A 24258-nucleotide genomic window follows, 5' to 3' on the forward strand; every position below is an offset into this window, starting at 1 on the left:
TGTGTCTCGGGATCTTGTTTATAATAATATATGAAGCTTTGGAGCGGTGGCGGTATTGCCATTCTCCAAACTCTCTCTTTCTCTCAGTGCTTTTGCACTGCGGAAGCGAATCTCACCTGAATCAGCTGTTCGGTTGGTAACTCTCTGCTCTCTACATTACCGGTTTTACGGTTCACTTTACGAGTTTTCTTACTGTTATGATATGTATGTATGTGTTTGAAAACAAGGGGGTCGTAGCGTAACACAGTCATCTTAATTCATAAAGTCCCAGGTATCAGGGATTATATGGTGTTTTGCACTATAGATAGGAATAAGAATTTTAATCGGAAACTGCTCTTTTATCATGATAGCTTAGATCAAACTGGAGTCTTCTTCTCTGCAGTGTATATTTTTATAAATTAAGATTCTAAGCGGCTTTGTGACCTTAGATGGCACTCTCGAAAGCGGTCCCTTTCCTTTTTGTAAACTTTATCTCCCTTGCACTTATGTATGTACATTAAGTAATGTAATCCATTATCAGTAGCGACTAGACTATGTTGCTCTACTTTCTTTAAATTTAACCTTTTTTCGGATAATGATCATTGCCTTTGTACACTCAAGTTGTGCGGTCACAACGTGGACTGTCATCCACATTGAAGATCTTATATTATTATGTTACCTACATTCTATTACAACATATTGATACATAAAAAAGTTCAAAGTTTAAATATATGGTCAATTAGTTGAGCTTACACATTATCCATATGAGCTTCGTATTATCGTTGTTATCGAAAAAAGTTTATGTTCACAAGCTTTCAGTGCGCGCTTCAAAGCTGAGTGTTGTGATACTCAAAAGTGTGATCAAGCTTTACAAATCAATATTAAACCTATGACAACCAACGACTCAAGATAACCTTGAACACGAACTTAATTAATTTACTTTCTTAACTATTTTTTGAGCTATTTTAAGCCTTCCCAAAAAGAGCAAAGCCCCTAAGACATACACTAAAAAAAACATTTATATTTTTTCTTTCCTTAGGTAAATAAACATATGTACATTTGTATGAACTATCGTCTAGTGAATATTTTAAAACCTACATAAACTAGCGTTTTTTTTTTGAAATTACCCACGATTGCCTTTTTAATTTCAAATAAAGTATCTAAACAAACAAGAGAGGAGTAACTTAATTTCATGTATCTTTTGAAATATTGCAACACTTTTCAATGTGAGCTCAGCATATTATGGAGTGACACCGAACTTATGATATGAAAATAGATAAACCAACTGATAAGTAATTGACTTGCAAATACTTTGGGGATCAATTTCACAAAGATAAGACATAATTTAAGACAGTGAAACTGTAACAAATGTTTTAAATGTTCCAGTAAGTCCGAAGTGTGTTTCATAGATATAATTTTTCTACCGCTGAAACTTGTCACTTAAAAAGCTGTTTCCCTGCTGAAAGATTGTCAATTTATTTACTCATGATTAGGCTTAATATGGCTTGTGTTCGTAACTGCTAATAGTCGAAGTCATCGGATGCGGTGTAGTGCTCTTCACTTTCAGTTACCACTGTGTCTGCCTCGGCGGAAGGAACATCGTCACACAATCCCATGTGGAGGCTTATAGCAATTAAGTACAAACTGAAAACAACGTGCTTTAACTTTCTATGATCCTACTAATGGAGAAATGATCTTACCTGATCAACAAGACAATTTTCAGAAGTGCATCCATTTCGACTTGTCCAGCTCAGTGTCCCAAATCTTACTGATGCACAGATGCATGATCAGATATAGAAATAGCAAGCTGGTTATCTCAGTTGGATTACACTAACTATTAGCACTCGACAGCTGATTCACAGTTATTTGCACAACCGCCGGGCATTAAGTATAACATATCAAACAGACTTTGATTGCAATACCTTGACATTCACTTTGGTAAACATTATTATACAATTATTAGAGCTAATCACCGTAACGAACAAATGCAAAACATAAAGGTTTCAATTAGCAAGGAATTAGTCACGCTGTATTTCATCTCGCAATTTGTATTAAGTATAACATTTTCGCATCAACGCATTTTCGATAATTTGTGGCAATTTAGTAGGTCTGATAACTCACATGAGGCCCAGACACAAATTTATGACGCAGGCCCATGTTCCGATGGAGTTTTATGGGAGTGGTAATGAATATGTTGAATATGTATATGTTGAGTTTGCGTTTTTCATTAGAGGGGTACACTATAGTACTTACTGCTGAATCAAATCTCCATTGGTGAAGACTTTCGGTACACTTTTGTTCGGAATGAGGCTAAAGTGCCTTAGTATAGTTAGAGATACCCAATACCTTCTCATTTCTATTGTGTGAGAACTATTTCAAAGCACTTGTTCAATTTTTATTTCTTTGTTTCAAAACACAAAGTTTATTTTTTTTTCATAAAATACATTTTTAAATTTCATAGTGTTTTGCATCACATGACTTTGAAGCTTTTCGACAATATATTTGTATTTTCAACAAACTCGGATACACAGAGAATTCTTAGGCAAACTAGTTTTAGCCAGTTGCCTTAAATCGTTATCTTCTTGTGGACATTCATAAACGATTCCATAAAAATTGTTTTTGTTTTCAATATTTCGTATTCTAAAAATGATGTAAAACTTGGACAGGTTTATCGTTTGTTCGAATATAACATTTTACCAAAAACAACCTATGCATACAAAAGATATATATCTAAAAAGACTTAGGCTAAGAATATAAATAAATTGGTTACGGTTAACTAGTAGTCTTAGTTAAATATACATCTCAAAAACACAAATGGAAATTCCCTTCTTGTAAATGTGTGCGTTCGTGATACTGGAAGAAAATATACTGGATCTTCTAACTCAAGTTTGTGCTGAGTACTTAAAACGATCTCGAATAAAATGAATTGTATAAAATACGTTTGATATTAGTTGGCTTTTAAAGATATCAGCGAGACTTAAAGGAACGTTAAATATAAGATCTTAGCTCAGATTCCTTGGCTGTCTTGTCGAGTTTGGTTTAGTGGGTTTGGTAGTTTCTCATAGAAGGTACTTCAGTTGCGACTTGTTACACACACTCATAGGTCGTGCGCCATCATGACTACATACGAACAGCCTGCTTAGACTACAGATTCGATCCGATAAGATATAGATAGAAACGGATGAACTTTAACACACCTAGAATTCGTCTTCTCGTTGACAAACTTAACAATAAACTCTCATATTTAATGTCTAAAGCTACGCTTTGCATTGTTTCAAACATAGGCTTCAACGTAAAGCTTTTCCAATCATAAAAGGTTAGGGTGGGTTCACTTAACATCCTTGCCAAAAATAAGTCTTTAGGGCAATCTGAGGGCAAGTTCTACAAAATGTTCACATAAAACGGTGGTTCTCTCATCGGGAATAAAGTCCTTCGATGATAGAGATAAAAATTATGTTGAATTTTGTAAATTTCACTCCAAGTAATGCTCAGATTGCATTCAAAGCTCAAGTTATCTTGCCTCCAAATGTGACCCCCACCCTTGTACTAATAAAGCTACATGTCTAGCCTAATTGGATTCCTGCAGATCCCTACAGCAACTCGTCGCGTCGAAAGAAACTCTCCCAGACCATCAACTTTTTGAGGTCGGGCACGTCGATCACCTTCAGCTCGTCGGATATGTTAAGGCACTTCAGCTGGTGTTTCTCGACGGCCGCAGGATCGACGGGCTGCCACAGATCTTCCTGTTCCGGATCGAAGTTGGGGTTTCCACATGCCGCAAAGTGCGTCCACAGTCCCACCAGCCGCTCGATGCACTTGTACTCCCGCGTGTGGTTCTTGAGCTTCCTCGCCAGCGAGTTGTAGAACAAGTAGGACAGATCGTCGCCGTGGCACGTGCCCCTCACCTTTTTGCCGCAACTCAGGATGCGCAGGTGGTTGAAGTGCTTGGAGTCGAAGTCGAAGCGGTACAAATACGTCGGCGCACTGCGGGCGTACTGCAGGCGGGACAATACTGTGCGGTATATTGGGAACCAGAAGTACTCGTGGGAAACCATCTGGAATATATTCAAGATAATTTTTAAGGTTATTTTACGATTAAATGCACAGATTGACCTTGCAAGAATTCTAGGTGAAGCATAAATTCAAAATACGCTCTATCATTTCAGGGTATGCCTACAAAATATCCTTTAAGTCCTTTAAGTTTTTATCTAAATAACTTGACGCACTCTTTTTCCGATTAATAGAGATTTTAAAGATTTATATACACTATCATAGAACACCTGATTTTATAAGTCAGCTTGGTTATATTATTGTAATTTTAAACTCCAATCTTGAGATTTATTGCCCCTAGTCATTCATAAATATTAGTGTTTCACCCACCTGAAGGTATTCATGCAGGGTGTCCAGACTGGGCGTCTTATCGCCGTAGTAGCACTGCCTCAGCTGATCGCCGTACTCCCGGCACAGAGCACTTTCCCTGTCCATGTTCAATTCGATAGGCACCACAAAACGGCAGTCGTCCAATTCATTTAGACACTTAGGATTCGTCTTGGTCTCTGTGTACAAGAGGAGTCCCTCGTTGGAAACGCCCCCGATGATCAGTGGGATATTATTGCTCCAGGCGGTTCTCATCATTTCGATGGGCTTCTTGGACACCACACAGTGGCTGGTTACATATGGTTCGATCACGGGCCCAAAAGAGAATCCAATCCGCTCCTTCTTCTCCTCGTCGATGCAGAGTTCTCCATTGGCCTTGATGATATCGGATCCCTTGGCGTTCTTCAGGAAATCCCAGACGTCGCGGGTGTTGTTTTCTCCCGTGTAACCCGCCTGGACAGCCAACCGATATGGCCAGTTTCTTTGAGGAGTCACTGCCCAGGGGGAAAGCGTATTACCCGACATGCAGATGGCCTTGTGGAAAAGTCCACGCGTCTGCTCTGTGATCATCATGTAGTGAACTGAGGCACTTCCCGCACTGTCCCCAAAAATGGTTATATTCGCGGAATCGCCTCCGAAACGCGAACAGTTGGCCTTGACCCAGCGCAGGGCCAACACCTGATCCTTGAGTCCCGCATTGCCGGGCACATCGAGTTCGGGATCGTCCAGGCACAAGAATCCTTGGAGGTGTTAGTTTGTATAAATATATTTTTTATTTGTCCGCTTTTCATCATTCTTACCTAGTGGTCCCAATCTGTAGTTGATAGAAATGACCACCACATCCTCACGCAGCAAATAATCCGGACTGTAACATTCCCGTGAGGCCTCGCCAAACTGGAAGCCACCGCCATAGATCCAGACCATCACGGGCATTGGTTTGGTGGGATATAACTGTGAAGTGAATATTATATTAAATATATATTAAATATAAGTGTGATATGCAGTGGGATAGCCGGAAAATAATATCAAAATTGATTGGTCTTTTCCGTGGAAAAGAACTGAAGAAGATACGACTAAAATGTCTGGTTTGACCGCAAAGAAAGGAAGATAGGTTTCTACTATGCACTCACATTCTTTGTGTAGACATTAAGGTAGAGGCAGTCCTCGGAGCCATCGGTCATCTCGAACACGAAGTGCTTCTGCAGTGGCTTGGGACCCTGGGAGGTGCAGCTCCTGACCTCCGTCCAGACCTCCGGGGGCTGGGGCGCCTTGTAGCGCAGCTCGCCTACCGGCGGTTTGGCGAAGGGAATCCGCTCGAAGCTGAAGTAGGACTGGCCGTAGATGGACTTCCTCTTCACACCCTTGATGGGTCCGTAGGTGGTGCTGACGACAGTCTTTTCGCTGGTCCTGTAGCGACGTTGTTGGACCTTAAAGTCGACCATTCTGCAAGAGACAGGGATCGGAGTGAGCCTAAGCCATTTCTCAAGATATTTCCCAATTTGCACCAATTGTGATCTAAGCCTTATCAGCGAAGAGGGGAATTCGCAGCCATTAATCAGGGACAATAAACGACGTCAGCTCTGCCTATATTGATGGGAGCGGAGTGTCTTTTCCGTTCAGTGTTCTGCTGATAAGGTTAATTTTTTATCAGCCCGCGGCTGACAGACCAGGTGTGCGCCATTTATCAGAGCCCACGACTCTCGCCGATTCGCTTTAAATCAGTTTGCAATATTTTGTTATTCTTTCTGGCTTTGATTTTTGTTTTTGGCTTATTTATTCCGAGTAGCAGTCACACAAAATCCGACGCGGCCGGTATCAAAAGATAAACAAAGTGCTAACCAAAAAAATTTTTCGGTATTTTTTTGAGTTGTGTAAGTCATTTAACTTGGGTGGAGGAATTCAAGGGTAAAGGCCATTGAAATTCAGAAGTGCACTAAACTTTCAAGAGGCCTAGACAACTGGGTTATGTGTTTATGGATTCCATAGAATTGTTACCTAAAAGGAAAGTATGTTTTGGGTGAAAATTTCGATCTGAAATCCTATGATTTTAATTTACAAATTTATAGCAGCTTATTAAAATTCAAGAGTATAAAAGTTTGGGGCACACTGTTTATGGATTTTGAATTTTAAAAATAGAACGAGCTGCTTGGTTTATTTGATGAACTTTCAACCTTTCTCAGTTGGTCATTTATTTGCCGATATATAAACATCAAGGCTACTTGATAAGACTCAAGGCTTTTATAGATCTAGTAGTCAGAGAAGTATTTCATAAGTGCGCAAATATGATTACTTGTCTTTCCGATCAATTTTGGATCGCCCTGCGGCGACTTTTGTTTATCGACTGCCATAATGGTCAAGTCGTGTATACAAAATAAAACCGTTTATGTCACTATTTCCCATTTTCGAACGAAAAGTTTTGATCGCTTTTGTGCTCACCCGGCGAAGAAACGTGTTTCAACTTTTAATTAATGCCTACGTAAGACCCTATTTGTCATAAACAAAGAAGATAAAATAGAAACCAAGCTATATCTGAGACTATCTGACTTGTCCGAACCTCTTTGTATTATTTGCTTTGCTCGCAAATGTCATCCGCCTGTTGTTTGCAAATGTCATCAGCTGCTGAAGAAACCCCAAGGGCGGCGAAAATATATCAAAATTTATGTTTATTAATAGCCGGAACGAGCTGATGCCTGTTTTCATTTGAGATGGAAGCCAAAGCCCCGACGCATGATGCGAATACTACATCCGGAGCAATTTGGCCGCTACTATCTCAAAAGACGGCCTTGAACTTGGCCTTGGGAATCGTTAGGGCAAAGGAGCGCTTAAGCTAATGGTCAGCGCCTATAAAAATAAGGAAAGTCAATATAAATAATGTTTATGACGGGTCTGCCCGACTATAAAAATTGTGTCCTAATGACGGGTTTGCGTGTAGCCAGGTTATTTCTCAACCAAAGGTCCTAAAACGCACCTAAATGGGGCAGACTGGACAGAAAACAGTTTTTAAAATGCCGAAAGCTCGTGGAACCAAGATATTTCACTTTGCCCATGGTTACTTTATTTTTTATTAGGGAAAAATAAACAATTTGCTAGGAATGCAGAGACTAAAATTTTTCTATTTTGTTGCATTGCTTCCGTCAAGAATGTATCTGCTAAACGAACTTGTGTGTCACAACTGATTTATGGGTTATTTTTGGCCACGGCTGCGATAAATTTAAAGCAAAATAAACAAGAAAATTCTGCTTCCACTAAGATGGAAAATATTCAGCTGCTTATTAGCAACATGTGACGACAGCAGACCCAAAAAAAGCCACGAAGAAATTCCACAGACCTAAACGCAAATAAACTTAATCCGATTTAAGGAAAAAAATAAACAATATCTACACTCTATGATATCTGATTAATAAAAGGAATTCTGGTTTATGTTTAAGCCAAATCGAGAACCTGAAAACTATTAAAAAGTACCAGAAAATAAATCTTTTAAAAAATATCAGTGTATAAGAAAACGTATATTATTATACTTGGGAAAAATTTGAGGACTAGCTAACGTGAAATTGAGATCACCTTATCTACAGAGCAGTAGGAATATTTTTGAAACAGCATTCACACAGTTTGTGTTGTGCTTAATGCACCCAGGGGAGAGATAAGCTCGACTTATGTCACAAATGATTCAATTAATTTCCCATACGAGCTGCGTAATCTGCCCGACTCTCCTTATCAGCTAGACGTAGGACAAATCCGGCACGCGATAGATGACAATCTAGAGCAGTATCAAATATTGTCTGGACAACAAACTGACAGACTGTCATGGCCATGTTAGTTTCTCAAAAAGATGACAACACACGTAAATTATGATTAGAGCCCACATAAAAGAAGATATTAAACAGCAGAAATTTAATTTCCGCCTCGAAGTGGCCATAAAAAACTGGACACGGCCTGTTGGCGACCTTCGCCAGGCTGTGAAAGCTTCATTCGCAAATTGCAGAATGAAAGCTTGGCCGTTATGAATGAACATGATGGTAGAAGGCCAAAAGGGAGGAGCTTTTCAAGCGAAAGGGATAGTTATCCGACAGGTCAAGGAGTCATTAAAGGATGTGTGGGTTGGCGATTGGGCGTAAACAAATTTAAAATTTCCCTACAACATTTAACATTTGAATATTTAACAATATTTGGTTTTGCATTTAAATCTTATTTGAATAATACGCGTTAAATGTTAAGCTCATTCAGCACAAAGTTAATAAGTTTTTAATCTAATTTGACTTTATTAACCTCAATAAAGTAAATATATTTAATGAACAACACAAACCGATTTGCGTGCCTTAATTTAATGAAAAATGCGCTAAAACTTGAACTCATTCATTGAAAAATCCTTATAATACATGATATGCACACATATAAATTTAAAAGTCTGCTTGCTCTTGTCGCGGCAATTCTTTCATTCTTTATTCATTTAAAAAAATTGTTTTCGCCACACAAAAGCTTTCAGTAAAAAAAAATAATAGAGAAAAGGAAAATGCGGCAAAATTAAATGAAATTGACAAGTAGACAAGCGTGTTGGTGTGTGTGGGCGGCAGATAGAAGGCGAGCACGAACCGCCAGCGACAGAATTTCACATAGAACACAAACGAATTTTTATGCCGCGGTTATACACGGCGTATGCGCAATGTCAGAAACAAAGCATACAGAACAAAAGAATGCTGAAATCGCCGAAATCTTGAAGCAGTACAGTGATTAAATCGGGAAAAGAACAAATTCAAAAGCAATTTAAATAGCTTTCTTAATCATAAGATTCCTTAAGATTGAATGCATCGCATTTCGTAAATGACCAAAAGAAAGGGTATACTATATTCGTTAGAAAATATATTCTAGGGAAATGGAAATTTTTCGGATCGGGATCATAAGTAGAGTCGCCTAAATATACAATTTTGTTGCCTGTTCTTAATTTTATATTTAATTTTATATTTTAGAAATCTGAAAAACCATTTCAAATTTAATGTTATTTTTTAGACTTGTGCTTTAGCTGCGAACAATTTCGAAAAGATACATTTCAAAATGTGAAAAGAATAATTCTAATTCAATTATACAATTTGCGGTAAAAGTCCAGCCAGTTTTTGATTTAATCAGATAGATTAAATTTAGATTATTTTTCAACACCTTCGACCAAGTTAGTTTTTCCGCTTTTGGTCTCCAGCCAATATAATTGCGATGCGGATAAAGATGTTGAGCGCATCCATGTAAATGGCCAGGGCATGATTAATTGGATCGTAAGGGTATTTACTGTACTGGGGATACAACTCCGCCGACTTAACGATCCTCTGGGTATCGTACAGAAGAAATCCGCTGAACAGGATCAGTCCGCCGTACAACGACATGCTGGCCAGTCCCGCCCCCACTGCAGTAGTTGGCGGCAGCCACATGGAGGCTAGCGAGGAGGCGAAGACCACGCCCAGTCCAATGGCCAGCGGTCCGCCCATATGCAGGAACTTTTCGCTCGGGGCACAAGCGGCCACCGTAGACAGGGCACCCACAATTCCGCTGGTGTACAGCAGAGCCTTGGTCAGAATGGGTCCGCCCAGGAGGCACATGGGCGCCAGGACAGCTCCCAGAACGGCGCAGTGGACGAGCCAGGCCAGCTGCTTGGCCCCGAAACCTGGCTGATATTCAATGCCTTGAGCAACGGATCCACTGAGCATTACCAGTCCCAGGGTAACCAATGAGGCAACCCATCCAGAACGCGTCATCAGTGCCATCATGGCATCCGATTGGAAAAAGGCAACGGCTGAAGCAGCTGTTACACCACAGGATGCTCCGAAATAGGCATAGGTGGCATGAATACGATCCCTCACGTACTGGGGCCACACCATCGAGTGGTCGTAGATACTCGGTTGATTGGAAAGGCCCAGGCCATAGTAACACAGACCCACGAGACCCATCAGAGCCGCTCCAGCAGCCGCTCCTTTGCCCATGGAGTAGGCATTTTCACTGGGAGGTCCCATCATGCGCTCCTTAAGGGAGGGACCTCTGGTTCGACTCTCCAGTTGGGAACGATCGCGATCTCTTGACTCCCTGGAATACTTTCTCATCCCCAGCTCTTGCATATTCCTTTTAGGAATCACGGACTTTTCTTGAGCCAAGAAAGGTGTTCTTAAGGAACTACTCTTCATCTGCGGATGGGCGGAGCTCCACAGGCGAGGACCTCCAGACTGGCCCAAAAGCCGCATCGGTCGTCCTGACAGGACATGGTTTAAACGTGCCAAAAGCATTTCGAAATTGGATGTGGTGTACTGTATTGAGTATTTAGTACAACGTCAGAAAGGTAATAATAAGAAGGGGGTTATGAGTTTTGCCAGTTTTAATGAACAATTTAGATAAACAAATTTTGAGACAAGACTAACCGATGCTGCTTAGAAGATTGATTTTGAAAGGGCAGCTAGGTTATATCCAAAATGAATGTGTTCATTTATTGCTATTTGCAGTTATAAGTTTATCAATTGTTGATTTGTTGTTGGCATATTATTTTTATTATAATGAGGAAATAGGTGATGCTACTGAAGAAACTGATAGCTCTATACCGCTTTGAACAAGTTTAACCTCACGACATCTAGATGCGAACACGAAGAATTTCCAAAAGATATTTCTATAGCTACTATAGATATTTTTGCACGTGCCCAGAAAAACAGAGAATTCTCAGCCAAGATTGTCTGAAATTGAAGGTTAATTGGCTGCCAAGCGATGAGATTGCTGTGTCAATTGATCAAACCAATGACTTAAATTGATTTCAGCCAATAAATAACAGTGTGGAATTGACCAAATTTTAATTTCAGATACTTAAAGGCAAGCCATTTATTAATAAAATGTTGAAAATACATTGTACAATTCGTAGGTGTGTGTCGAACTGATTGAATGTGGGCTGTGTGAATTTATTTCGACTGGCAGATATGCAAAAAAAGCCACAATTTAAAAATGCAAATGAATGCAGAATTGAAATAATAAAACGACTTGATTGTTATATGACGTCATTATACTGCACAAATATACAAGGCATATCAATAGCAGTTGTTTAACAGATACAATCAAATGAGTGCTATTTTTCATTTGGATGTTGCGAATAGTTTGCCAGCCTTTGGATAATATGTATGGTAGCAGCATCTGAGAGAAATTAAAAACGATTTCAGGCCCCACATCTTATTTGCTACAATCCATCTTTTTGCCGCTTGAAATTCAATGAAATCATCGTGTGAAGGGGCCGAAATGAAACCAGTTGGCCACCAAACCGAGCTGATCTCATTCAACACCATTCCCATTCTTTGAGAATCGTCAAACAGACAATTTTTTTTTGCAAACCAGCCCAAAATGTGAGTCAGCCTCTGGATGTGTTTACTATGGTTTACATAGTACGCGTACTACAATTTGCATACGTCCCGTGAACTTATGGGAACGCGGGCTGGTGGAGGAATTCTAGTTTGCTACCTAATTATTTGCGCAGTTTAAGTGTCGGCAAAAAGCCCACAGACAAAAGAGAGAGCCAAAGACCCCACTAAACACAATCGAATCGTATAATGACGTCTGCTTTGTGCATGTGTGTGTGTATGTGCTAGAGTGTTATAGTATTTGTGGGTATCTATGTTTGCCCATAATAAAGACAAGCTACGAATCCACAGAATCAATGGGAAATCGGGGAAAAACATGATAGAAGGGTTAAAAAAGATGTACCCAGAATATTGTGACTAATAGGTACCATCATAAATATCAGATAAGCAGTAATTTATATGTGATTATATATTATTTCCTTAAATACAAAAGAAGTTTCTTTTAAAATGTGGTATTTTTTGTAATGCTTAAACCTATGAACATTTTTGTATGCCGAATGCCGGAAAATGACTTGTCTATTCCCCATACTCGCCCACCTGTCCCACCTATTGTTGTTTTCTAGTACATAATTAAATGTGTATGCGTGCTTTCCACAAGGATTGGCAATCCCTGGGGTAGGACATTGTAAGCAGCTGCTCAGCAATTTCAAAGCAATTTCATTGCTCCCAGCTGTGAAAAATTCGTAACACAAAACAAGATAGAAAACGCTGTTTGCCTAACATAAACATTTTCCCGTAGGGATCGAAATAAAAGGTCTATTTTTTTCTGGATTTTGACTTGTTATAAAAAATATATAAAGTGTAGTGTTTCGCTCTGTGGATCAGGACATAAATCATAAGTCGGTTGCGATTTACAGAAGGCTTTTGAATACCCAGTGGGTTTCGGAGGTGTGCAATTTAATTATATAGTTTGCTTTAGTGGGGATGACACAATGCGCTGATGTCATGAGGCTTGTGTAATTGGAATGATTTTCATTCCACTCTTAGCTAAGTAATTTCAATTCTTCGAAAGGGGATATAAGCAAATCTTTATGGCCTAACCAAATATGGAGCTGCCTACTACGAGATGATCGCTGATCGCGCAAATGACACTTTTAGTGCTCAACTTAAATAATTTAGAAAATGAGTTGTCAACTTACTTGAGTCCAATTTTGAACTGATCAAATGCAGCCATGGAAGACATGTTGTTACTTCTTTGCTATCTCTCTTCGGCTCGGGTTCAATGGAAAAATCGACAGCCGCCTTTCAAACGCGGCCGAAATGTAGCTTTTTAGTTAATAAATTATATAAATTGTTTATCGGTTTGTTGGTGTTTTGATATATGTACATATATTTAAAAACGCTTTTATAAAAATTGTTTTGGTGTTTATGCCTAAGCGAGTTGAGGAACTGCCAGCTGTTCGATGGCCTTGCAAGGACTGCGTATATCAACAAAACGGAGCTTTTATGTCCTGCGCACAAACACACGCACACGCGTCGAAAACACGCTGGAAAACGAAAGCGCAGGATGCGAAAATTCCGAAACAAACGCCTATCACATAACTTTTGCCCAGTTTGCTGAGTCGCGGAACTAGATTCCCTCACTACTGTTGCCCGATGTCGGTGTAGTATATAGTTTGTGGCTTTTATGGGCTACGGATGGCACTTTATTATTTTATATAGTCTATAGTCTGGCATCTGTTGCCGTTACGCGTCCGCTTGGCGTGAAGGCAGCTCGTCAACTACCCGCCAAAGCACAAAAAGTTCTAAGCGCGGCGAAAAGCTCGCGAGCGCATGCGAAACATAAAAGCGTTTCTTGGTAGACACGGGAGATACGATTCGGGGAATCCTTATCTATAATTCAGTAGTGCTATGCTATATACTATGTAGTTCTGGAGCGCACTTTTCAACGTGCCTGACTCACTCTGCCCAATTACATGGCACAAAATGTGTCGACTTTGTCCTGCCGCCAAATATCCACTTTATCAATGTCAAAAAAAAGAAACATTTAAAAAAAGCACCTATAGATAGCAGTAATCGTATTGATTCGCACTGGTAACCAGTTGTGATTTCGCTGATTCGACAATATTTTGTATATTGGTTCGTTTTTGTTTGATGGGGTGTCATGCGACGGTAATCTTTATGGCCCACTCATACTTTGATAAGAAAGCGTGAAGCCAATTTCACGAATGAGTCACATTTTTTTTATTGGAGGGTCTTGTAGGAAGCTGGAATCGGGAAATAAATATTCGGCGTTTTAAGGGATACTAGAATTGGTGAAAAATTGTTCGCAGGACTTTTATCTATTATCGCTCATTATTTGATCAAGAAGTTCTTCTGAACTTAAAGACAATTCTGCTGAACACTTTTTCGGAAAATGACGTAGTTGTTCCTCACAAATAATTTACTAGTAGTTAAATGTTAGTTTAAAAATGACTGTTTTTATAGGTGTATAAATACGTTTATAAGGAAATAATGACATGCAAAACTGATTCTATTACTATTATAACTATGTATGCACATGGATTATGGATTTTATTGCTTTTGTATACATTCACACATAAATTTTTAGGCCTATTTCCACAAAATTTGCCTGAATTATAATAAATTAGATATACCCCTTGGGCAATTAAGAAATTATTATATTTTAGTACGTTGTTGAAATTAAATAATTATTTATTAGTTATTATTATATATTTCGATATTTTTGGGTCTGTTTTCCCAGTCATATCGATTACTTAATCCTAATGGTCCGCCATTCTTAAATTAAAATGTACTCCTTGAATAAAGTCGTCCATTATGAACTAGTCCTTCTATTTCTGTTTTTATTGGTGCCACTGGGGCAGTGTAAACAAAGCCAAGTGACGAAAACAAAATAGGGGAAGAAGGCAGGATAAACACAGCTGACTGAAGGACCTGACTCCTGTTGCTACAAGCACTGCTCAAAAGCTTTTTCCCCCAAAGCTCCTTAACTTGCGAACTACTTTGTGTTCGCATTATTGTGCCATTTGATTTGGTCTGCCCCAAGTAATTGCCTCTAGTTATGGTCAGTTCTAGTTTCAGTTTAGCTGAGCACGCATCTGCCGCAGACTGGAATCAGCGAAGATTACACCTAATCAAATTATGGGTTGAATTAATGGAGCTTTGGTGCTTTATCGACTGAGAAAAATAACGCATTAGTTATGCCTAACCCTTTTATATCCCCTTAATAAGAATCATTTCAAGCCAGGGTCTGTTTACTAAAATCTATTAAAGTTATATTGCAACATTGATACATTTTTTTTTTAATGTAATTCACCAAGACATGACGGTTTTTCTGAGTGCACACTCATTTGAGTAGCCGACAGATTTGTTTATACTTATGATATGCTAAATAAATAACCTTGGCCGGGAGGTAATATAAGCTCTCGTGACTTTTGGCGCTTATGTTGCCATGCGCTTTCGCTTGCCGAGCTTTTCAATCTGAATCTATATAGTTACTCGCTATATGGATTAAAGTGCTCTCCGGTTGTATCTGTATCTGTGTAATCCGCTCTGGGAACGATCGCGTGCTCTGGGGTCGGCACGTTTTTCGCTATACATATGAATGTACATATGTGCGAATGGTTCTCTAATTCATTTAAATCAATTTAAGTAAAGTTGTCGTTTTTTGTGCAACTCAGCAGCGACTATTTCTGGCATTGTCAGCACATTGTTAGATTTTAACTGATTTTAATTAAGCCAAAATGATTCCAATCAGTGGCAACTGAAAATGTATTAATAATAGAAAAAGTTCGCCATTCTGAATATTGTTCTCGGGGGTTTACTTTTGCCATATGCTGCCCCAAATTTTTCGCTTGATTTTTCGATTATATTGCTTTCAAATGCACGGCGAACAATAAGATTGAGATTCAGAAGATAAGCAATGCCAATTCAGAATTTATATATAAATACATTTTTGGTTTCCGGATTATTTAGTTATATTACTGTACTCACAGGAAGGAATTTCCCCTAAAATATATGTTTTCAACTATTTTTGCTTTGCTTTGCTTATTTTATATGTATTTATGTATTTATTTTGTGAAGAACTCCTCGCTTGCATTTCCCGCCACAAACAGGGCCAAGAAAATGTTAATGGAATATCAAATGTCCAGGAGCTGAGTGGAAATAACGTGCTAGTTCAGCGGTTCAAGTCGCACATGATAATCATGAGCATTTCGCACCGCGCAACAATTGCCTCATGAATTTTTCAAAGGCGAATCGAATCAAAGTGGACCCTTTGGCACGCCCTCTCATCAGCAACCCGCCCTTTTCCGCCCTGCAAAGTCATAATTTTCCGGCAGTTCGCGTGACTTTTCCATGCCATTTCGTGACTTGATTACAGCGCTTGCTTAACATGCGCCCTTGTTTTTGTTTTCGCTGTGCAAGGATGGATAATTGGAGGAGGTCCTGTTCCCGACGTTGAATATTACACCGACCCATCAGGGCACCATTCCCTTTCATCGCTTCTGCACGTGACACCGAACTATTGTCTGTGATTTTAAAAATCCGAACCAACCCATTTGACACACTTAGGACTCACTTGAGGGGACTAAATGTAATGGGATAGCTCCTTGGAAAAAACCTTTTCCAATTTTATTGATACGAGCGATTCTCAGGACCTTTCTGGTGGCGTAAATGGAGAAATTTATTTTCATCTATGGTAGCTCATGGAATAGAAAGAAGCCTATATAAATTCCAATAAGTTGAAAAGGAGTTAGTAAATGTGAAAGTAATATTTGGATTGTGAATTGAACTTCAGTTTATTATAACAAGCTACGCGTTTTTGAATTGAAATTATAAATTTTTGAGGCATTTAATCCAATTTTTTCAAATCGTAAACAGAAATTCAAAATTTATTAGTTGAAATTTCTGATCAAAGTAACCCAAACCCTTGATCAATCAATTCAATTTATTATCAGTTTAATAACAATTAATTAGTTTATATAAACAAAGACTCTTTGTTTTTCGGAACATTTGCTTTGCAATTGTGTTGTGAAGTAGATAACTTAAAATCGCACTTTCTTATCTGGCAATAAGAACCGTTGTTCAAGCTGATAATTTAGTTGCTGTAAGTTATTACACATATATGTATGTACATGTCTGATGACTTGTTGTGCATGTGTGCCCATAAAAACCAAATAATCCCTAAAATCTTTGCCGGCATTTTACCGACCAAAATCATTGCATACTTTGTGGCAGCCACAACAATTCCATCCTAAAATTAAAGCATCCCAAAAAGTCGGCCCGGCAAACGCGGCGAACAGAAAGTTCCTGCAAATTTGCTAAGCACCTGTAAATAATAATTACAGTATTACAGCATAAACAAAATGGCGAAAAATCCCGTTGTTGGGCAAAGGTCAACGGAAGTCAACGCAACCGAGCTTAGTAAACTTGAAGCACGTGTAAGTTTTTAATTACAATTAATGGTGGGTGGTATTCGAGGTTCAGAGGCTAACGACTTTGTTGAGTGTGGGTGTGTGTGTGTGTGCCTTGTGTTTATAGCGGGCTTTGAAGTTGCCATAGACACAAACACATAAGCCCAAAGCGTTGGATGGTGTTATTGTGAAATGTGTGGTGGTGTGGGTGTTCGACGCCGCATGCACATGTATTTGTGCACAGGTGTGCGCGCGCTTTTCGTCCTGTCACCTGACAGCCTTCATCTGTATGCGTGTGCGGCTTCGTCGGTGAGCGGGTGTTAATATTGTCATGTTTGAGCGTTTAAGTATTTTTAATATCATAACATGTTGCACGCTAGGCTTTCGCATGGATTTAACCAATACACCCGCACGCGTGATTCTGTCACTCAAACAAAGTAATAATAATTAAAATCAGATCAATGCCTTTGCTCTCGCACTTTGATTCTTTACTCAATTCTTTACCATAAGTAAATTAGCTTTGCTTAAAAATCAAAAACAAAACACATTTAAAATGAATTAGAAAATAAATACATCATGTCTTATTGATGGAAAATTTTTATTGAACATTTTAACAGATTTTTTAATAAACAATCTATTAGCTTTTGTTTTATGATAAAATAACAAACTAGACAGAAAAGTACCTTAAAATTAAGTTTAATTTCTAAAATATAGGTATCACTTTTTTTTGCTTACCCAACGCGAACTCCCATCACATTTTGTGCCGTAATGCAAAAACAATTCCGTTTGGCCTTTAAATTTAGATGGCCAACTTTCAAGCAAACGAAATATTTACCCACTCATGTTTGTGTATAGATTTTTGTAATTGCCCTTATTGCCAAGCATTTAAAAATCGCTATTTACATGTGTACATTTGATGTGCGTTTAAGGTCACCCCAGGGCCAGTTAAGGATCTACATATGTATATCTAAGCCTTATGCTATATTGCTATGGATATGGTAAATGGATGCGATGGGGAGGGTCGGGGAAGGGCGATGGGTGGGCGTTCAGTAGAGGAGTTCCCTGTCGTAGATGCTGTCCCAAAGTCTCAGCTTTTCGGCTTCGGGCAAATCAATCACATGCACATCGTGCGATATATTCAGGCACTGGAACACCTTATCATCCTTCGAAATGGGCAGCCACGCGCCTCGCGGCTGTTCCTTCTCATCCTGGCAGACCATTGGGATATTGGGATCCCCGGAAATGGCGAAGTGAACGATCATGGATACCAAACGCTTTATGGTCTTGAACTCGGCTGTGCGGCGTTTCAGCTTCTTGGCAGCCGCATTGTAGAACAAATACGACAGGTCATCCGCGTGACAGGTGCCGCGCACCTTGCGGCCACAGGTGATAATTCGCATGATATTAAAGTGCTTCGAGTCGAAATCAAAGCGGTACAGGAATGTTGGTGCCAATGGGGCGTGGTGTGCACGCGAGAGCAAAGTCCTATGAATGCCGTGCCAGAAGTATTTGTACGAGAAGAGCTGGAAAATTAAGTAATTTTATTTTAGTCAATAGCCTTGATAAATAAGAGAATAATAAGATAAGATAACTGAGATGTACTGATATCATACAATAAGATAGATTACTAATAGCTTTTAGTTCTGCGTAAGTATGTAAAGATTTTGAAAAGATTTTAATCATTAGAAGCCGTAATGCATCTCAATCTTCAAGTTAATAAGAAAAACTTTAAAAAACTTAACTTCATGCCAATTTATGTATCGAAACTTACATCGCTGTACTCCAATATGGTCTTCCTGCCAGGAGTCCTATCGCCGAAATATAGCTCTCGTATTTTCTTTCCAAAGGCTTTTCTTTGCTGCTCATCGACGTGAGCATCTTGGGGCGCCAGGTTCTCGCAGTCACCCAAATTGCAAAGCAGCTCCGGCCACTTGTTCACCTCGGGAAACATGAGGAGACCTTCGAAGGAGTTTCCTCCGATGACCATGGGAATGCTATTGCCCCAACAGTCACGCATCATCTCTAGTGGCGACTTGGGAATCACACAGTGAGGCGTCAAATAGGGCTCGATGGTGGGTCCAAAGCTGAACATGGTCAACCGCTGGTGCCGCTCCTCCATGGTGATGATATCCTCGGCCACCTTCAGCATGCTACTGGCCTTGCACTTCTTGAGATGGGCAAATATGTCGCGATCTTTGGCTTCTCCTCTGTAGCCAGTGGCCTGTGCCAGGCGATAGGGCCAATTTATGTGGGTTGGAGTCTGAGCCCAGGGCGCCAGTGCTGATCCCGACATGATAACAGTCTTGTGGAATAGACCCTTGGCCTGATCCGTCAGCATCATATAGTGTGTGGATGCACCTCCAGCACTCTCACCGAAAACGGTTATATTATCGGGATCGCCACCAAAGAACTGGCAATTCCGTTTGACCCATCGCAAGGCCATGACCTGATCCTTTAGTCCTGCGTTTCCAGGAACATCCAATTCTTCGTCTGCCAGACTAAGGAAGCCCAAGGCTCCTAGCCGATAGGATATTACGACCAGGACGACATGTTCCATCATCATGTAATCCGGGCTGTACAGATCCCGCGAGGCTTCACCCATTTGGAATCCACCGCCATAGATCCAAACCAGAACCGGCAAAGGTCTGTGTGGATGTAACTTTAAGAAATAAAATGAATAATCCATATTATATACCAGACAAATGTATACGTTTTAGTACAAGACAAAACTCTTAAACCCGTACATAATAATTACTATACGAGTTGTGCAATAATTCTTTATCATCAGGTCTATTAAAATGCCTTAAATTATAAAACGTGATTTATCTTACGAATTCATTTTGTTTCCAGCAAATATATATCAGAAAATTTCATATAATGTAAACTATGCTTAATTGTTTTTAAGAATATAATTTGATTATATTTCATTTACATTTCACCTATGGTTCTAATTTCAAATCTGGACTAAGAATATATATATGTGAGCTTTCTACAGAAAAAACAATCATCGTTTAATGTTTACATTTTTGTTCTACACTTAAGGTTTAAAAATTCAAAAAAATATAATTTATATCAAATAGTAAAATATATAATATAAATATGATTCAAAATCAAAATCATCAATAATAAAGCGATCAAAATTTCCTCGTGCACCTGTTCTTTGGTTCTTTAACTCACCTCCCTGGTGTAGACATTGAGGTACAGGCAGTCCTCGCTGCCTTGCACCTGCTTCAGAACGATGTTGACCTGGCAGGGCTTGGCGCGAACATGGGTGCACCGCTTGACCTCTGACCAGTGCTCGGGCTCCACGGGCGCCTTGAAGCGGAGCTCGCCCACCGGCGGCTTGGCGAACGGGATGCCCTCGAAGCTGTAGTAGTTGTTGCCGTAGATCGACTGCCACTTCACCCCCTTCACCTTTCCGTAGACCGTGTCGGCGATGACCTTGTCATTGCTGCGCAGGCGCTGCTGGTTCGTCTTGAACTTGACGTAGCTGCAAGGATAAATATGTGAATAAATTAACTTACAGTAAATCAAAGGAAGCAGATTAGGAAGCACTTTGCTGGAAAACACAACTCTCCGAGTGTTTGGAAATTCGCTTTCAGTTTTGTTTGTAAACAAATGCTGGGCGGCGGGTTTGTCGTACTGTTCTTTTTTTTGCGAATTTTCAATTAGCGCGTAAACAAATTCAAATATAAATAGCCAATAGTGAAAATAGAATGAGTGTGTGAAGTGATGAGGTGGGTGATGCCCTGTAAGCACAAGCAAATTATGCCAAAGTCAAATTATTAACAACCTTCAACGTGCAGGTAGGTTCAGTAAAAACTTTTAAGAATATTTATTCTTTAAAATATTTATTTTCTTTTAAATAGCATGGGAATGCATTACTGATATGTATTAAAAAATACAACACAGTAGACAGTTATTAGGTAGTTATTGATATTTGCAATATAATGGAATTAATATATGGTTAAAAGAAGTTTATATTAGGGAAACCCATAATTTTAGTTCCGGGAAAAGAAGAAATATATTTTGTTCTTAAAATACGCAGTCCGATTGAATTTGAATCTGTTCACAGCGCACATATCATCGGAAATACCCTATATCGATGGAGGCGCGGCCCATTTGAATTTCAAGTGCGTTTTCATTTGGGAACGTGCTCTTCGAACGACGCGTGAGCCGATCCACAACAGATCGCCATACGCCGCCACAAAATAGATGGAATCATAAATGTCCAAATTCGCATTAAATAAAAGAAGACGAAATGCCCAGCCCAGACAAAAGTCAAGTACGATGTTCGCAAATCATGAGAGCAAACGGGTCTACAAGTAGTAAACAGTGGCACAGATTAATTAACAGCTGCCCGGCGTCTACTTCTGGCGCTTTTGAAGCCCCGGCCTTGAGGAAATTCCAGTAGATATCTTTTTTTCAGATGCAATCAGTGCGATCTGTTAGAGATCAAGTGCTAATTACAACTGGCGGCCAGTCGAGGCCGAGCCCTAAGATCCAGTCATCGAATAACTAGTATTCTAGCCGAGAACTTTTTTCCCGTCTATACAGAATCTAATTATTTTCACCTTTATAAACGAGAGTCCACATTGCGAAATGAATATTAAATTCTGGGAATAAGAATAAAGGATTAAGAAATCCGAATTCGATTCCATTTCAAGCACATTTGTCTGTATTTTTTTTAGAAAAATAAACTGTGCGACAAGCAACTCAAAATATTTACAAATTTATATACATATGAGGGGATATGAAATGGAAATGAAAGTGGAAAATTTCGGAAAATCAATCAATTTTGCCATGCATCAAAGCATTGCATGCGGGTCAATGGCATTTTGCTAGAGTGCACTCTGTATTCAATATTATTTTCCATGGAAAATAAAAATAAAGCATGTATGTATAATACTCCACATTTTTCATCTATCAAATTCAATTACTCGTGTGTAAGAAGAAAGTTATAAACGGCCGTTGATTTTCTCTCGAATTATTTTTTTTAAACAATTTAGGTTCTTGACAAAGGGCGAGGAAATATTTACAGCTGTTTCTAGTTAACTAATCGCACTCTTTTGAATTGCTGACTAGTTTTAAAATAGTTGGAATAAACGTACGTTTTGTGCTCGAAAGTTCGTATCCAAATAATTTACAACAATGCGAAATTTATACAAAACTTAAAATAAAACCAGGCTATTTGAAACAAGAAAAGGTTTTATTAGTGTACGAAATAAACAGAAGTTTAAGTTTGTTGTCCGAAAGTCGAACATTTTGCATTCGTCCATTGAACTTCTTTGCTTCTTGTTTACCTTGCTTGACTTCTTCGTTTAACTTTTTAACTGCTATTTTTCTTCGGCTTCGTTGCTTTTAGCCAAGTTTTTACCTATAAGCATAAACTTTTGTGCTGAAGCTGCAAGTTATTGTAATTGCCTTGACATTTGCCAAACGTGATTCTTGTTAAATAATTTTTTCGATTGTCACCAGACAGTTTTTTAGCTTTTCAAAGAACTCAGTTGATAGAACGGCTCGTAAAAGACTTAAATCAGAGGATCGCAGGCATTTGCTTTTTCTGACGCACCATATTAAGCTAGGGTAGTTTAAAATCTTATCAGCCTATTGCCCGATACCGATAATTGATAATTGGCTCAAACAGGAGGAACAGTAATAAATTGTGCGTTATCAATTGTGTGTGACTCGCATCGACATAATTCGCTTGAACTTTTTCGCACTCAAGAGCCCCGATTCTGATTTCCAAAACTGATGTGTAATGTTCGGGCGGTACAAGGTTCATACCAGATGTCTGCTGATCGTTTGGTGTTTCAATTTCATTGCTAAACTTTTGCGAGACTTCGATTTGATGACGATTTGATTTGGTTATCGCCAATGCCGATGATGCGGATGCAGAATCGAGACATTATCGGCCGCTTTATGACTATTAATAAGACCCAAACGGTGAACCGGATTCGGGTCTTAGCTTCAGCCGCCTGTAATCGCTTGATAACAAATGAGGCTCGGCGGGCCGGACTTCTGTTATCAGGGCTTGGTTATTGTACTAAAAAGCGTGGAACCCAATTGACCTTACTGATTGATGAATTTACTAGACTTCAGTGCATCGGAATGTTAGTTTGGGACAAACAAAAAAGCATCGTTTGCCAGAAAGGCGGTGTTAAATACAATAACCAAATTTAGAAATATGTGAATAGATTCTCTACACAGTCTTTTAAAGGTATAGTATTTTCGCTATATGCTTGTGGTAAACATGATGAAATTAATGGGTGATAACAAATTTGTTTTGAAATCCTTCTGTTGAAGGATTTGGAGGGTACTTACTTCAGTGCAATGCGCATCTGATCGGCCACGGCTATATCGAATGACATCTTGCTGTGGTCTCACGCCGCTGGCCACAATCAATTCCCTTCCGGATATATTCGCCTATATATGCGAAACTATTAAATACACAAAACACAATTGGCAAGCTGCTCGAAATCCCAGTGAAAATAAACGAGGACGCCAATTGTATAAAATCCCAGCTGGTCAACGGAGCGAATGCGTAACGGGAGTCGTATCAGCCGCCAGCCCTTAAACTTTCGATTTGTATATGTTTTTTTTGTATATTTTGCGGAATTAGTTTAGATTTCTATTTATTTCTCGCTTCACATAGCCCAATGTCACATCACTTGTTGCGGGCACCGTAACTGCTGCTCTGCTTTTACAGATGCGGAGTAATTGAAAAAAGGCACACCGAATCGCGGGAACGGGACGACTGTTACTGCCACTGATTTCCAGCCCGAGAATCTAAGGCTGCCGTTGCGCTTTACTCAGGGTCCGCTCGGCAACTGAGCATTTAAAGTAAGCGCCGGCTAAGTTTAGTACCCGCCGACGTTCGTCTCGCACACACACAGCTTGTCGATGATGGTGATTTTTCCACTCGTTTGCCCATTCCGCACTGGCCGGGGGTCGTATGAGTGATATTCTAGCGCTAGCTGCCCGCGCGTCTGTGTGCGCTGTGCACTCAAACAAATGCCTTGGGACACTCGGTCTGCTCGACTGAGTCGCTTGCTTGCTGGCTGTTCTGGGCGCCGTTGTTTTGTTTAGGCGTTATCGTTTTTGTTGCTGCCGCTTTGTTTATTGTTTATAGCATGCCCCGCCATTCGGCTATCAGCCCC

General features: G+C 39.5%; 4 protein-coding genes across 4 annotated transcripts; all 4 read right to left on the bottom strand.

Moving 5' to 3' along the window:
* Positions 1–1430: 1430 nt before the first annotated feature.
* Positions 1431–1790, bottom strand: LOC116801766. The gene is made up of 2 exons (XM_032723176.1): positions 1680–1790; positions 1431–1623 (listed from the first exon to the last, which is right to left on the bottom strand). Exons 1-2 carry the CDS (start codon positions 1712–1714, stop codon positions 1500–1502), a joined length of 159 nt encoding a protein of 52 aa, XP_032579067.1. The 5' UTR covers positions 1715–1790; the 3' UTR covers positions 1431–1499.
* Positions 1791–2466: 676 nt separating this feature from the next.
* On the bottom strand, positions 2467–13447 carry LOC6614261 (esterase B1). The gene is made up of 5 exons (XM_032723175.1): positions 12863–13447; positions 5487–5799; positions 5157–5307; positions 4360–5096; positions 2467–4034 (listed from the first exon to the last, which is right to left on the bottom strand). The coding sequence occupies exons 1-5, from the start codon at positions 12904–12906 to the stop codon at positions 3570–3572; spliced, it is 1710 nt and encodes a 569-aa protein (XP_032579066.1). The 5' UTR covers positions 12907–13447; the 3' UTR covers positions 2467–3569.
* Positions 9336–10944, bottom strand: LOC6614262 (growth hormone-inducible transmembrane protein). Its single transcript, XM_002038666.2, has one exon. It carries the CDS (start codon positions 10614–10616, stop codon positions 9519–9521), a length of 1098 nt encoding a protein of 365 aa, XP_002038702.1. The 5' UTR covers positions 10617–10944; the 3' UTR covers positions 9336–9518.
* Positions 13448–17819: 4372 nt separating the features above from the next.
* Positions 17820–23932, bottom strand: LOC6614263 (esterase B1). The gene is made up of 4 exons (XM_002038667.2): positions 23423–23932; positions 20276–20588; positions 18870–19757; positions 17820–18621 (listed from the first exon to the last, which is right to left on the bottom strand). The coding sequence occupies exons 1-4, from the start codon at positions 23467–23469 to the stop codon at positions 18145–18147; spliced, it is 1725 nt and encodes a 574-aa protein (XP_002038703.1). The 5' UTR covers positions 23470–23932; the 3' UTR covers positions 17820–18144.
* Positions 23933–24258: the final 326 nt, after the last annotated feature.

Source organism: Drosophila sechellia, chromosome 3R, assembly GCF_004382195.2.
Source record: "Drosophila sechellia strain sech25 chromosome 3R, ASM438219v1, whole genome shotgun sequence".
NCBI lineage: Eukaryota > Metazoa > Arthropoda > Insecta > Diptera > Drosophilidae > Drosophila > Drosophila sechellia.